Genomic DNA, 16445 nt, shown 5'->3' with positions numbered 1-16445 from the left:
CCCATAAACAGTGCAACATCTTATAGGCCAGTTTCATTATCTTCATGTTTGGGTAAACTATTTGAAAATATGTTAAAATTAAGATTAGATTATTTCATTGAGTCAACTAATGTAATTCCTTCAGTACAGTTTGGCTTCCAGAAAAGGCAAAAGTTGTTCTGAAAGCTTTGTATCATTAATAATATTTGACATAAAACAAGCTAAATTAAGTCACTCCAATATGGTATGTGTATTTTTAGATGTAAAAGGTGCTTTTGATAATGTTAATATAGAAGAACTCATTCAGATTTTACACAACACAGGTATGCCTGCCCAAGTTTAAAGTGGTTGTATAACTTTATGAGTGATAGAACTGTATATGTGAGTATAATGACAAACTGCATGGGCCTAGATGTGTAAATAGAGGTGTTATGCAAGGGGCTACACTGTCGCCACTATTATATAATTTATATACCTCAAAATTTCAAAATATGTTGACACAACAAATGTTAAGATCCTACAATTTGCAGATGATTTGCTTTTGTATAGCACAAATCAAAATTTGCATGTTGCTCAAAGTAACATTAACAATGCACTGAAACAGTTGTACAATTTCTATCATAATAAACTTAAACTTGATATTAGCCCTTCAAAAGTTCAGTTTTAGTTTTAGTAAACAGTTAAATGTAAATGATGTAAATATTTTTACAACACAACTCAAATTCCATTGGTAAAACAACACAAATTTTTAGGAGTTATTATTGATGATAAGCTTAAGTTTGATGAACACATTAAACATATTTGTAAAAGCATTAAATGGTATTAATTTACTAAGACATTTAGCAGGCACTTACTGGGGTCTGACCCAAAAACAATGGCTATGTTGTATAAGAGTATAATTAGAAGTCACTTTGACTACAGCTGTTTAGCATACATGAATGCTAGCAGAACTCATTTAAAGAAGTTAGATGTGATACAAAACATGGGCCTGCGACTCATTTGTGGAGCTATGAGATCAACACCTATTAACTCACTAGAAATAGAAACTTGTATACCTCCTCTGGTTTTGCGTGAATTACAGTTGGCCCAAAGATTTTATTTGAAAATAGTATCCTTAAACAATAGCATTCTTCACAAACAACTCGAATTGAGTCCTCTGGACATAGAACCAGTCTCATCTAATGTAGTCACTGCTCCTTCACTTGTACATGGGACAATACCTGAAATCAAACAATTTATAACTTGGTTAAAAGAATTCTAAGCATATTCAAAAATATAGTAACTGGTCATTGTATACTAATTCATTTAAAGTTCTTATTGATTGTCCTATAATACATGTAAATACTGTACATGACAATACTGATTTTTTAGAATTTAAGAATAGCAAAAACAATTATTATTTATTATATACAGATGGATCCAAAACTGATAGTTACTGTACAGCAGCATTTTATGATCCTCAACTTAATTATACAAAATGTATTAAGATAAGTACTAACTGCAGTATATTTACAGCAGAGGTATATGCAATTTATTGTGCATTGCTCTATGTAAATACGACTGTAAGTAATATTTTAATAATTTCAGATTCTAAGAGTGTTTTGTGTTCATTAAATAATTTCCACATTTCCTATAAAATAAATTATTTGGTGCACGCTATTAAAATAAGTTAACTCAACTCCGAGATGAGAAACACCTTAATATAGAATTTTTGTGGGTTCCATCACACAGTGGCATACGTGGAAATGAAATAGCAGATAAGGCAACCCACGCGAACCCTGATGAGGATCACACAGAGTCGATGAAGGTCCATTTTACCGATTATTACAGCTTGTACAAAGTAGCAATAAACTGTTATGGAAAGAATACTGGGACTTTACCCCTGCAGACCAAAGGAAAATGGTACAGCAAAATACAGAAAGAATTACCAACGAAACCTTGGTATCATCAACACAAATATATTGACAGAAAGTTTTTTAGCTGCATCACACGCATGAGGTTGGGACACTGTTTGACTCCAGCACATCTTTATAGACTTCATATAGTGAATAGTAACAGATGTTCTTACTGTAATCAAGCAAATGCTGATTTGGACCATATCGTACTTCGGTGCCCTGCGTTTGGAATTGACCGTTTATTATTAGCGAACGATTTATGTGATAGTGGTACATGTGTAAATAATAACATTGAAAGTATTCCCCGCCAATTGGAAGATATATTATCCAATACTCAAATGTATAAAGCTTTGTTTATCTACATTAGTCGTACTATTAAGAAAATTTAATTGTAATTTGTATCAAAACTTCTATTTGTATTTTTAACTAAGAACTGTTTGTTTAATATAGTAGATAAAATAATTTATGTATGCGTCTGAAGGACTTGTATCCATGGACAGAAATAAATTAAAAAAAAACCTGTGGTGACGGCCGACGGGTCAGAGTCCAACTTTCTTTTTAAGTTTAGAAGTTTATTTTCTCATTAGAATTTATAATCAAAATAAGTTGATTGTTTTAGATATATTCTTCATTAATATTATTTAGCGCCAGGCGAATAAAAGCAAACATGGCATCACAAATCGCAAAATCTTTGGCTAAAGTTAACCATGTAACATCAACGTTAAAGTTTGGTACGTGATTTTTAACTTTTTCTTAATTTAACACATTCCTAATTCAAAATAAAATATGTGTAAATAAAAACGAATGTTAATTATTGCATAATTATATAAAACCTGATGATGTTTTTGTGTAAAATCATACATTTTAAGATATAAACTTTGGACTTTAATAATTGGCAAAGATGTATTTTATGCACCGCTAATCGGTGCCAAACTATGATAGTAATTTTATAAATTTCAACATGGACTTTTCCATGACCATATTCGAAGCATAGAATGTATCTATTTTAATTCTAAGATTTCTATAAATTGTAAACAATCATTCTTTGTATACATACATAGATATATTTTGTTGGACTTTGAATGTTGTGTATAGGGTTATATGACTTTAGAATTTATAAATAAATATATATATATATATATATATATATATATATATATATATATATATATATATATATATATATATATATATATATATATATATATATATATATATATATATATCAATATCCATAAATCCTTATCTACTATGATTTAAATAGTAATTTTTTGTATACAATGTACTAAAATATGAATAAATTTGATTTTGCATAACATGCAAATAAAAAAATTTACAATCATTTTCATTTATAATATTTGAAAACAATTAGTGCTTAAGAAATTAAAGTAAATTGATGCATGTAGTCATAAAATATGACACAAATAAAACAACACAAGCTACTTAGACAAATTATTTCGTATATAATTGTTACTCATTGATTTAATGGTTTTTTGTACTTTATAATTTTCTTTTCTACTTCCTATTATTATGTTTTAGATTTTAATTCAATATGTTGTTAGTGGTAAACACTGCATTCACCTATTAGCAGCACACATATCAGATGCTGCACCTTATTGCTTTTATAATATTGATTGATGTAATATGTAGTGCTGTTGGTGTACCTTATTACAAATAAATAAATAAATAAATGTTTAATAAAAACATCATTACTTAGATAAATTAGAAAATTTTCTACGCCATTTATTTTTGGAACCAGGTTTCCTTGTAGCAAAAAGGGACATATTTTTTCTGAAAATTATGTATAATATGCAGACTATTTGTATTACATTTTATATCTTTTTAATGTGTAGGTGGACTTAATATCTTAGGCATTCTTTACCATTTCACCTTTATATCTAGATTCACTGATGGTAAAATACCTGTGTCTGTCTGGATAGCAACCAAAATACGCAATTTGTAAAATTTCCACAACGGCCATCATAAGTGGGTTGGGTTCTGAAATCAGGGAATGTATATTCAGTTTAACACAGACATGGATCAATTGGGGACGAATAATCTCTCCTCGGTCAACACTGTGAAAATCCACAAAACTTACACTTCGTGAGTGGGTTAGGTTCCAGGATTAACAAAAATATACTCAATTTAAAATAGACAGACATGTGTCAAGTGAGGAGGGATAATTTCTTCAGTCAAGACTATCTGAACCCACTCCACTCACTATCAGGTGCAGGAAATTAATTTTGGTATTCCAGTATTTCTAAGACTTTCCCATCGTTACATCTATCATATCTCCTGTAAGCCAGGATCAGCAGTGACACGCATTTTATGACACCGAGCAGTGAAGCTTGGCGGGTCTCACAGAACACTAATTTGTCTTTATCTTGCAACGAAATTAACAAATAAAAGATCGGGATGAATTTGAAATATTAAGGATAATTAATATTTCCCTTAAAAAATTATAATAATAATATTTTTCTAATAGACAGTGAAGGAAATCATCATGAGGAAACTTGCATACCTGAGAAGTTCTCTATAGGAATTTCGAGGGTATGTGAATTCTACTAACCCACACTAGGCCAGCGTGGTGGACTAAGGGCCTAAGCCCTCTCAATAGTAGAGGAGGCCCGTGCCCAACAGTGGGACAGTATATAATACAGAGCTAATTTTTTTTTTTAACAGACACAGCTCGGCGCGCGTTAAGTGTAGCACCAACATTGCAACAGAAGAAAAGCCTCCCCGACCCTACTGGCAAGAATGTGGTGCTGGTGGATGGTGTCCGCACACCATTCCTCCTCTCATTCACCGACTATGCCAAGATGATGCCCCACGAGCTCGCCAGACATTCCCTTGTGTGAGTATAGTAGTCTAAGTAAGACATATTGTTGCTATAATTTGCCTTGTGAAATAGGAAACAATATTGAAAATAAATAAGGTTTTATTTTAATTGAATTAAATTTTATTGGCCAAGAATAGTAATTAGTGTAGAATTCCAGAAAACATGGAAATAATATTCTGAGTTTGTACTTCGGAATCCATTTATTTACAAACTGACATTTCTTTGAAACAAAACATTATATTAAGAAAAACGTACCAGCCAGTACACTACACTCCTCCATACTAAATTAACAAAACACTCAACTCTACAACTTAAAATGATAATACCTCACATTCTATAATCAGGAACGTTTGTTAATCTACACTGCCTAATAGGGCGTTGCCTGGGACGTGGAGTCGTTGGCTCATACGGTAAGGCGTCCTGAAATTCAGGTGATACCGGGGTGGCACTACCCTGAAGTTCCACTAACGGAGACCGCGTCGCGATCGGTCTACTGACCGGAGTATGAATTGCGGAATCGCACACTCTCTGCCCCTGCACCGATGATAAAGTGGCTGGCTCTGAACCTAGTGCTGACCTTAATCCTGCATTAGGAAGTTGAGACACCCTTTTCATTGGAATCGCTAGGGATAAACTAGCGTTCTCCTTCCTAATTTGGTATTCATTTTTATGAAACTTCCTTTTAATTTGGTCTATATGCCTGTGAACTAACTCTCCCCGGCTGCCTACAATCTCGTAATCAGTATTCCCTAAACATCTCTGAATTTTGCCTGAGACCCATTTGTCTCCACTCAAATACTGACGGTACCATACCTCTTCACCCTGATCGAAAGATCTGTGTACCCCTTTTCTAGCTCCACTTTGCCGTTGCTGAGCTTTCCTTACAAAATTCTCCCTGTCTGGCCTTAAAACGTCTAACTTCGTCCGTAACCGTCTACCTAACATTAACATTGCAGGGCTTTCTCCCGTAGTCGAATGCGCAGTATTTCTATAGTGTAAAAGATAAGTATAAAGTGCTTTATCAACTTCTTCCTTAGCCTGCACTGCTTTCTTAATAACCCTCTTTAAGGATCGCACTGCATTTTCCGCGAGACCGTTTGAGGAAGGATGATATGGCGCCGAAAAAAACGTGATCTATACCATTAGATTTAAGGAAACTACCAAACTCATTGCACGTAAACTGGGGCCCATTATCCGTAACGATCTGCTTGGGTAGGCCCCATCTGCTAAAAAGTTCACATAACTTATCTATGACCTTCGGTCCTGTTGTATTACTCATATGGAAAAGTTCCGTCCATTTAGATGTAGCGTCCACTACGATCAAGTATGTTTTCCCAAATACGGGCCCCATGAAATCTAAATGCAGCCTGGTCCATGGATGATTCGGCCACGGCCACATACTCGGAGTTTGCCGCGGCGGAGCATCCGCCTGAGCAGCACATATCTCACAACTACGACACATGCGCTCTATTTCTTCATCAAGTCCGGGCCACCATACGTAACTACGAGCCATAGCCTTGGATTTAACTATACCCATATGGGGCTCATGGAGCATCCTCAAAACTTTTCCCTACACTTCACCGGAATCAATAATCTATGCCCCCACAACACGCAACTCAATTCTTCATAGAGTTCATCTTTCCGATTAAAATAAGGTCTAAACTCTTCGATATCACAGTCTCTTGGCCAACCATCGCGCAAAAAACTCAATATCCTCGATAAAACCGGATCCTTACTAGTCTGTAGTTTTAACTCTTTATAATCTAACAATAAAGCCTGTTGAACAAAATGCAAATAAGTTTGTTCCGGCACAGTGACATCTTGCTTACTATTTATCGGTAAACGCGACAACCCGTCGGCACCATTTCTCTCCGACCTAACATACTCTATTTCAAAATCATAAGCAGATAAAATGATAGCCCACCTTTGCATACGACTAGCTACCATCGTTGGAATTCCTTTATGAGGGCCGAAGATCGATACTAACGGCTTATGGTCCGTTCTCAAGAGAAAATGACGCCCATACAAATACTGGTGAAACTTTTGACCCCGAATATTATTGCCAACGCTTCACGATGTATTTGAGAGTAATTCTTTTCCGCGTCGGTAAGAGTGCGCGATACATAAGCTATCGGGCGCTCTCCCGTTCCGCTTGCCGCCGGTAGCGATAGCACCGCTCCAACTCCTCGCGCACTCGCATCACAAGTCAGAATAAGAGGCTTATTTGGGTCGTAATGCGCTAAAACCTCTGTACTCATCATTAACTGCTTAATTTTACTAAAAGAACGTTCACATTCGGCCGACCAAACCCAAACCTTGCCCTTTTGAATAATTCGTAGAGCGGTACTAATATAGTGCTCATATTCTTTACGAATCTCGCGTAAAAGTTAATTAGTCCTATAAAAGATCGCAACTCCGTAACATTACTCGGTCTAGGTATTTTATCAATCGCCTCCAATTTCGCTGGGTCGGTTTTAATGCCGTCCTTATGTAAAACGTATCCTAAATACTTTACTTCATCAACTAAGAAAACACATTTTTCGGTTTTCAATTTCATTCCTTTAATATAAAGTCTCTCAAGCACTGCTTCTAAAGCGGCCAAATGCTCCTCCTTATTGCTACCTCCTATTATCACATCGTCTAAAAATACCTCTACATTAGGAATTCCCTTTACTAATTCACACATTATGCGCTGAAAAATGCCCGCACTAGACGCTAGACCATAAACTAATCTATTATACTGAAATAAGCCGCGATGAGTATTTATCACAGTATATTTTTTGTTTCATCTAACTCTATCTGGTTATAGGCCTGGGATAAATCTATCTTAGAAAAATATTTAGCCCCGTCTAGGCGCACCAATAAGTCATCAATTCTCGGTAACGGAAACCTATCTACATATAGCATAGGATTAACAGTAGCCTTATAATCCGCACAGATTCTCAGAGAGCCATCCGCTTTATTTACCGGTACCAGAGGAGACGCCCAGTCGGAACAATCGACTGGCTCGATTATTCCATCGCGCAGCATTCTGTCTAACTCTGCGTCAACACGGTCGCGCAGTGCGTAAGGCAGTGGCCGCGCACGATGGAACACCGGAACCGCCGATTCCCGTAATTTCAACGTCGCCTTACAGCCAGTGAATCGGCCCAAACGTCCATCAAACAGCTTGTTATATCTGTCAAATAATAAGTTTATTTCTTTATTAAAATGAGTCCGATCAACATTACAATGGTTTACATTCATATTGGTAAATAGTGGTATTTTGATATGTAGTTCAGTTAACCACTGCCTTCCTAAGAGTGAGGTAGTACTTCCTTTTACTACAAACAACTCTAATCGTTTAGTTTGTTCCCTGTAACGTACTAGCGGATTAATAACCCCTATGGGTTTTATACTTACACCATTATAAAAATTAAAAACTATCTTGTGCGGCTTCAGTTTTAGATGATTAAAATACGCATCATATGTGCTCTTACTAATGCATGACACAGCTGAACCCGTGTCTACTTCCATTTGTATAGTACAACCATCAATGGATATGGGCAAACTCACCGCCTTATAATTATTTAAACATAACTGGTGAAGGTTCTCTTCTACATCCGACTGCTCTTCGGCATTTTCCCGTTGATTGGCTTGGCCGTGGTGTATTCCTGTGCGACCCTGAGATCTTGCCACCGCTGGTATTACACTTGCTCGAGTCTTCGATGCCGCGACAAATCGGCACATTCGCCGTAAGTGACCAACAATTCCGCATCTTCCGCATACGAAGTCGCGGTACCTACAGTCTACATTACCATGATCTATAGAACCGCATCGGCCACAACCTGTGCTGCGGACTCTGTGCCCTGTCCGCGATCCGCTATTTCCGTGAACAAACAGACCGCCACGAGCCTTCTTTGCACGCTCATGCGACGCGAGTAAGTGCACTTTTCCCTCTGCAGTCGTCGGTGATTCCGTCACTTCCGCACTCAGAACCATCACAGCCGCCGCATCTCTCTCCGCCGCTTCTAATGAGCTCGCCAACATCACAGCTTCCGGAAAAGACAGAATACCGTTTTCGGCAAATAGACGCTGCCGAATCACCTCGCTTTTAATCCCACAGACAAATTGATCTCTTAAATTTTCGTTCAAATTTGCTCGAAATTCACAATAACGTGACATTTTTTTTTAATTCCGCCACGTAAACGGCAACAGTTTCTTGGCTTTCTTGTCTCCTCTGCCTAAATTTATAGCGCTCCGCTAGAGGCGATGGTGTGGGTTGCAGATGATTCCGCATCTGCTCCACCACTTTTTTTGTACTCGGATTCTGAGGGTTTTTCGGACTGGATAAATTGACTAATAGTTCATAGGCCTCTTCGCCCATTACAGCAATTAAAGTTGGTAACCTCATGTCTTCTTTCACATTATTTACTTTGAAATACATTTCCAGTCGGTCTATATATGTTGACCACGTACCATTTTGTACGTCGAATTTTGATACCTTTCCAATCGACATTTTAACACGCTATACCCTTCCTCCGAGATAACTTACATACAATATGTTCTCAATTTTCCTCGTCGCCACTGTAGAATTCCAGAAAACATGGAAATAATATTCTGAGTTTGTACTTCGGAATCCATTTATTTACAAACTGACATTTCTTTGAAACAAAACATTATATTAAGAAAAACGTACCAGCCAGTACACTACAATTAGTGTACTATATTTTGTGTTTAATTTCTACTGATGTTATTTGTCTGTCAATCCACCTATATGAATATTTTTTTATTTCCCTATCTATTCCATCTACAATCTTTCTTAGCCATAATTAGATGTGATCTCGGTGGGGTAGATATATTTAAAAAAAAAATGAACAAATAAAAGAATTAACGCTCAAGAAAATAAATTGCATGATCTAGAATCAATTTATTTTTACATAAGATCGCCATACTTCAGATGCAAAATATATTCAAGTAACCAGCTCCTATATATTCTAAATAACTTACATAACTAAGTAATTTAAGTGATGACGCCACCAACAAATAATTTCAACAGTCTAATCCACCAAATTCACAAATTCCAATCCCCCACAGCGGTCTCCTGCAAAAAACGGGTATAAACAAGGAGCTCATAGACTACATAGTGTACGGCACCGTCATCCAAGAAGTGAAGACTTCCAACATAGGCCGCGAGGCGGCGCTAGCGGCCGGATTCAGCGACCGCACGCCTGCGCACACTGTCACCATGGCCTGCATATCATCAAACCAGGCCATCACTACTGGTGAGCTTCAAAATTATGCATATGCACTTTAGTGCTCTTATTTCCTTGCCAAGTTCTAAATCTTAAGTATATTTGGTGTAGGCGATTGCTATAATGATGCTGGCCTTTTTTGGTTTGACTGAAGGTAACTACTATAATCTATAAGCTTTATTAAAATGGATGCCTAGACCAAGGGCATAATCAGACTAGTGTTATTGCTTCACACTTTAAGAGTTATGGCTACATAGTTGTTATAGTTTGCTATGCTGAAGCATGCTGTGCTGAAGTCTAAGGCTCAATTCCCAAATCGAGATATTGAAATTTTGCATCTGAGGATTAGCTCATCTCATCTTCAGCCCTGAGTCTAGAACTGTCTGGTAAATGACAATTGGCTTACTCCCATACATGAGACATAAGTCTTAACAGTTGTTGAGATGTAGGGGTCGCATTAATAAAACAACTCACTCTTGAGTAGCATCTCAAGAAGAGATTAAATGTACTTAACTATTTAATAAACAAAGCTCAAACTGGCTCTTAAAGGGTTGTTCACAGCTGAGACGACCATGCATAATAACAAATTTAGCTGTCAAATCCATTCAGTGTTGTGACTTAAGATAACATTTGAGATGTTGTTATCTGTTTATTAAATAGCGACCTTAAGATGCTGACTTTATTTTGACAGCGTCTCAGCTGATATCACACTTCAAAGCGGAACTAAGTTGCACCTAATACGGCCCTACGTGTTACAACTGCCTCGGAAAAGGGAGAAAGGTTTGACGATATGTATGTATGTTGTCAGGCGTGGGTATGATTGCGGCCGGCGCATACGACATAATCGTGGGAGGTGGCGTGGAGTTCATGTCGGACGTGCCCATCCGCCACTCGCGCAAGATGCGCTCCCTGCTCTTGCGCATGAACAAGGCCAAGACGCCTGCGCAGAGGCTTTCGCTCATCGCATCCATACGGCCCGACTATCTCATGCCAGAGGTATGTACATTATAATAAATAATAATATCAGCCCTGTATTATATACTTGCCCACTGCTGAGCATGGGCCTCCTCTACTACTGAGAGGGATTAGGCCTTAGTCCACCACGCTGGCCTAGTGCGGATTGGTAGACTTCACACACCTTCGAAATTCCTATAGAGATTCTCAGATGTGCAGGTTTCCTCACGATGTTTTCCTTCACCGTTAAAGCGAACGATAAATTCACAAAGAATACACACATGATTTTAGAAAAGTCAGAGGTGTGTGCCCTTGGGATTTGAACCTGCGGACATTCGTCTTGGCAGACCGTTCCACGCCCAACTAGGCTATCGCCGCTTACCTTATATTTTAAGTATAATAGTACAGTGAAAACCGGTTATAGCGACATTGAAGCGACCACCGGATGTGGGCGCTATATCCGATAGTCGTTATGAACGATACTATTTTTATATGTATTTATTTAAAGGGACCTTACTATTTAGTCGTTATAACCGATGCGTCGCTATAAACGGAGTCGTTATAACCGGTTTTCACTGTATAGTAATTAGAATTTACGAAAAATATAATTAAAATATATATCATAGTCTACGTATAACTGTCACAATAAATAAGAATCGATAGACACCTCATTTCTCCCAATCAGACCACTAGAAGCAATGCTTGAGTGAAATGTTACAATATAAAAAAGTTAGATGTACATATGTAGTTCAGTAATAAAATGATTCTAATCTCGATTAATTACATAGGCGAACAAAGTAACACTTATGCTATTATTTATGACAAGATAATTATATGTGATAAATTATTATAATAAAACTTAATAAGTAACTACTGGCCAATTTACATATGTTAAATAGAAATAAAATCTTCCCCTTCCATACAGGAACAAACCATCTGTTACAGTGGCGTCAACTTTTACGCCGCTAAAACGGAATAGGACTAATATATGTAATATGTATTTACCTTAGCTATGCGAGCTAAATTTACTAAACTATTGATCTGCAATTGGCATAATACTTGATCACTATCATACTAATATTCATGTAAACATAAGAAATTATTACACTAATATCAGCTTTAAATACCAATGTATTCAAGAACAGAACTTGACCAGTACAGCTGAATACAAACACTCATCAGTTCCTTATGCTTGCCTGACATTACATAAATAATGTCCTAGCTCCCAGCGGTGGCAGAGTTTTCGTCGGGCGAGACTATGGGCCACAGTGCGGACCGGCTCGCTGCCGCCTTCGGGGCCTCGCGCGCCGAGCAGGACGAGTACGCACTGCGCTCGCACACACTCGCCGCCGAGGCGCAGAAGAATGGATACTTTACTGACCTTGTACCCATTAAGGGTAAGTGAAATAATGGTAGAAAAAAGTATATGTATATATATTTAAAAAAAATAACTTATGATAGGTCCAAAAATAATCTAAAGAATTTACCATCACCGCTAGACGTAGATTATAGAACGTTCAAATTTCCTTTACTTCGTAGTCCAATACACTGGGCTGACGTCAGTAACTGCACGTCTTAGTAGAGAAAAAAAGGTGATATTCTCTAACCAGTTCATATAATTTTTTTGGCCTGTACCAACTACCACACATTTACATGGGTCACTCTGGCGTATTTTGCATGTTGTGTACAGGCTTTTTTTATGTGTTCATGACTGGATCCACTACATAATTTATGTCAACAGTGGACGGTAAAGATGGGCTGGTTGACAAAGACAACGGCATTCGAGTCTCCACGCCGGAGCAGCTCGCCAAGCTGAAGCCCGCCTTCATCAAGCCCCATGGCACCGTCACCGCCGCCAACGCATCCTTCTTGGTAAATATCATGCAAAATATTGTTATTAGATATTAACAATTAACAGTTGTTTGTGATAAAATCTTTATATTGGTAAATTAGCGAAGAATGGTATAGCCAAAGTTATATTTGGCTTGTTACCTTCAAGAAAAGAATGGAGATGTCGGAAATAATTTATTAGAAATTTATTTTCTTTTTATCGACATTTGGATTATAATTTTAATAAATTTAGATACAAAATATATACTTTTGTTTCCGTTATTTTAAATTATACACTTGGTGATGCATTATTTCTCAACTGTATGATATTTCATCAGACGGACGGCGCTTCAGCGTGCTTGATAATGTCGGAGGCAAAGGCGAAGGAGCTAGGATTCAAGCCCAAAGCGTACCTGCGGGCGTTCACGTATGTCGCTCAGGTAAGTGGGATAATTCTATAGATTTATTTATTTGTTATTCAGCATTGCAAACTCAAACATAATTTTAACTCAAAGTAGCACAAGTTAAGAATAAGAATCTAGCCTTTATAAAAATTATAGACATGCATAGCATTCATGAAACATTAATTTTATAGGTATATAATAATTATTATTTCTATAAATGTACACAATAAATATATATTAAATATCACCGCCAATTCCAAGCATTTTGTTTTACACACTTTGTTGCGTTACTAATTTCCATATCTAATATGCTTTTTGACGTTATCTAACTTCAACGGGAAGAACATAAAAAATATAAAGGCCTCACTTAGTATGTACTAGCGTCGTAACTAGCAATGGGGAACATGTAATAAACCTTCGACGAAAAATTTACTTAAACCCAATATCCAATATCTTACTAAATAATAATAAGAGTCGAGTTAACAGTAAGAGTCGCCGTCGACGGAGACGTCGTGAAGGACTTCATCATCAAATAATAATAATATTCTTCTATTTTCCAGGATCCCGTGGACCAGCTGTTGCTCGGTCCCGCCTACGGGATTCCCAAGATCCTGGACAAAGTCGGCCTGAAGGTCAACGACATCGACACGTGGGAGATCCACGAAGCCTTCGCGGTACGTACATTATTGAATTTACATATTTTTGTTGTGTATATCTAAATTTGTACTATGAGGATAAGTTTGTGAGTTCGTTTCTAGGTTTATAGAGGCTAAACTCTTGAACTACTGAATCAATTTTACAAATTCCTTACACTAATAGAGTGCTATGGGTTACTTTCATCCTAGGAAAATATTTATCCCGAAAAACTTTTACACGCTGGCGCAGTCGCGCACATAATCTATGAAATATAAACTCTAAAATTGTTATATCTAGCCCAAATGATGTGGGAAAAACTTGTAGCGAAGTCATATTTTTCTTTATGACTTAGATAAACTAACTTTGAGATGAAATAATTTATTGCAATATGGTGTATTTTGCGCAGGGTCAAATCCTGGCCAACCTGAAGGCGATGGACTCGGACTGGTTCGCGCAGAACTACCTCGGCCGCCAGTCTAAGGTAAGTCATAACTACTTCGGAGACGTTAAAAAAACAGTACATATAACCTTTTGTATTGAATTGATAATAAAAGGTAGTCTTATCAGATTAGAAATGGATACAATAATGTTGTAAAGCTAAAATTTGGTCAGTATTTTGGCGTATTATATTGTTCTTCAAATTACTTGTAGTATTTATTGTTTAAATTACGTTTTACTATTTATTTTTATTATCGTGGAAATTATATATAACATACTCATTAGTATTTATTTCCCCTCGCAGGTGGGTGTCCCGGACCTCGCCAAGTGGAACAAGTGGGGCGGCTCGCTCTCTATTGGACATCCGTTCGCCGCCACTGGAGTAAGTTATTAGTATTATTTTATTGAAAGCACATGTCATAAAAAAATTAATTGTAATATATATCAAAATCGTCTCTCAGAGTGCGTATCCATTCATCATTTAGCGCATGGCATAACTTGCAGGCGTAGAGGCTTGTATATTGCACGCGTGCATTAACTATCATAATAATCAAAAGTTATCGCGGTAGTTATCAAAGGGTCAATAAAATGTGCATGCTTGTGCGCGTTTAGAAGTGCAGCTACAATAACAACAAGTGAACGATGCACGTGTAGATATGATCGTACTTAATATGGCGATACGCTCGGTCTCTATCACGTAATGGGACAGAATACGCTGCGAAAAGTGGTTTAGTTGCACCTGTGCCTGCTTTCGGGGATGAAGGCGTAATGATTTTGTTTATGGGTGTGTGTGTGTGTGTGTGGTACATACAAGTACACTCTATAAATATTGTATTGTACAGGTGCGCCTGGCGATGCACACGGCGAACAGGCTCGTCCGCGAGGACGGACAGGTCGGACTCATCGCCGCCTGCGCCGCCGGCGGCCAGGGCGTCGCCATGCTGCTCGAGAGGCACCCCGACGCCACGCCCAACTAAACATCACTGGAGTAGAAACCTAATGTGAAACTACCCTAGTTATAGATCTTAACGAACAACTTGACCCATTTGGCAGGGTGTGATCGGAGTGAATCTACTAATAGTATAGTCGAGGGGGGACGAATTACGTATCAAATATCGGACCCCCCCCCCCCGGCCTCACGCTATGTGACACTCAATTGTTACCCATCAATAATATTAAAGTGTAATCTTGAATCATTTGATTAAATAAAAAAGAACAGTATAGTCGGTACGTCGCATGCGGTACCCCGCGGACATTACTGGCGATGGCTCAAGTTGTTTGGCGATAGCTGTAATAGGGCATATGCAATTTTGAATTACTAGACTGCATGTCTACCTGTAAAAACTGTAACAAACCTACCCCGTGTTGCTAAAAAATCGGCATACTGAATCTGATAGTATTTTGTTTCTTGGTGAGGTAATTATGATCATCCTCGTTTTATAATTCCAGATGTTATTTTCCTCTCATTTGGTAAAGCTATTTTGTACGTTAATTGAATCATACTTATTTTGCACCTTTAAGCTTAAATGTATTTAAATAGAAACAAAGTAACTGTTCCAAGCATCAGTGCTAAACATTTATATTAAGGTATCAAATTTTAAATATTTCTTATCAGGTTGACCTATAATTAGTTATGGTTTAGTCTGGAATAGAAATTATATTTTTTTGATTTGACTGCACACTAAGGCATTTTGTAATCGTGCCAAATATTTACTGTTATTCATGACTGACATCAAGAAATCATTTATCCCACATGTTAACTTATTTTATTACAGTGTCACAATAGATGTATCCATATGTGTCAATTTAAGGAATTTCGTTATATATCCATTGTATATCGTAGGATAATGTTGCGTATGGACTAGTTATAAGGTTGAAAATTATTTATTAGCAAGCTATTCTTTGTAATAAACGATTTAACTAATACTGGTCTTTAATTTTATTTAAAATGTCCCTTCCTAGCCGAATTTCGGCCACAGCAGCCCAATATCAATGGAGATCAGCCAGATTTGCAGAAGATATAGTGCACAAGTGTGTGTGCAATACACAGGTGCACTCTGTTCCTTCACTCTCACAGTCCAGTGAGACGGCAATCCAAGATAAGCGGAGAGATCAGGCGCATGACCAACGGCTTTAAGTGCTTTCCGAGGCACGGGGGTATTACACCAACTTCCTGACTCCGAGCTGCAACTGAGTGCTTTTTTTAAAATGGACAAACCCAGTCACAATTATTTAT

The 16445-nt window shown here is 37.4% G+C and overlaps 1 protein-coding gene across 1 annotated transcript; it reads left to right on the top strand.

The window, feature by feature from the left end:
• Positions 1 to 2396: 2396 nt before the first annotated feature.
• LOC115445888 (trifunctional enzyme subunit beta, mitochondrial) lies at positions 2397 to 16135 on the top strand. The gene is made up of 11 exons (XM_030172377.2): positions 2397 to 2605; positions 4557 to 4728; positions 9790 to 9977; positions 10756 to 10943; positions 12124 to 12298; positions 12643 to 12773; positions 13070 to 13171; positions 13696 to 13809; positions 14178 to 14252; positions 14514 to 14591; positions 15052 to 16135. Exons 1-11 carry the CDS (start codon positions 2542 to 2544, stop codon positions 15184 to 15186), a joined length of 1422 nt encoding a protein of 473 aa, XP_030028237.1. The 5' UTR covers positions 2397 to 2541; the 3' UTR covers positions 15187 to 16135.
• Positions 16136 to 16445: the final 310 nt, after the last annotated feature.

The sequence above is a fragment of the Manduca sexta genome, chromosome 4, assembly GCF_014839805.1.
Source record: "Manduca sexta isolate Smith_Timp_Sample1 chromosome 4, JHU_Msex_v1.0, whole genome shotgun sequence".
NCBI lineage: Eukaryota > Metazoa > Arthropoda > Insecta > Lepidoptera > Sphingidae > Manduca > Manduca sexta.
Note: the sequence above shows the minus strand (reverse complement) of the source record. Positions and strands in the feature narration are given on the sequence as shown.

Bases quoted from the DNA above. Each gene is read 5' to 3' on its own strand.
- LOC115445888 (XM_030172377.2), top strand. From the start codon at position 2,542: ATGGCATCACAAATCGCAAAATCTTTGGCTAAAGTTAACCATGTAACA. The intron at 4,729-9,789 runs GTGAGTATAGTA...AATCCCCCACAG, and splicing joins CTCGCCAGACATTCCCTTGT to CGGTCTCCTGCAAAAAACGG. The intron at 14,592-15,051 runs GTAAGTTATTAG...TGTATTGTACAG, and splicing joins ATCCGTTCGCCGCCACTGGA to GTGCGCCTGGCGATGCACAC.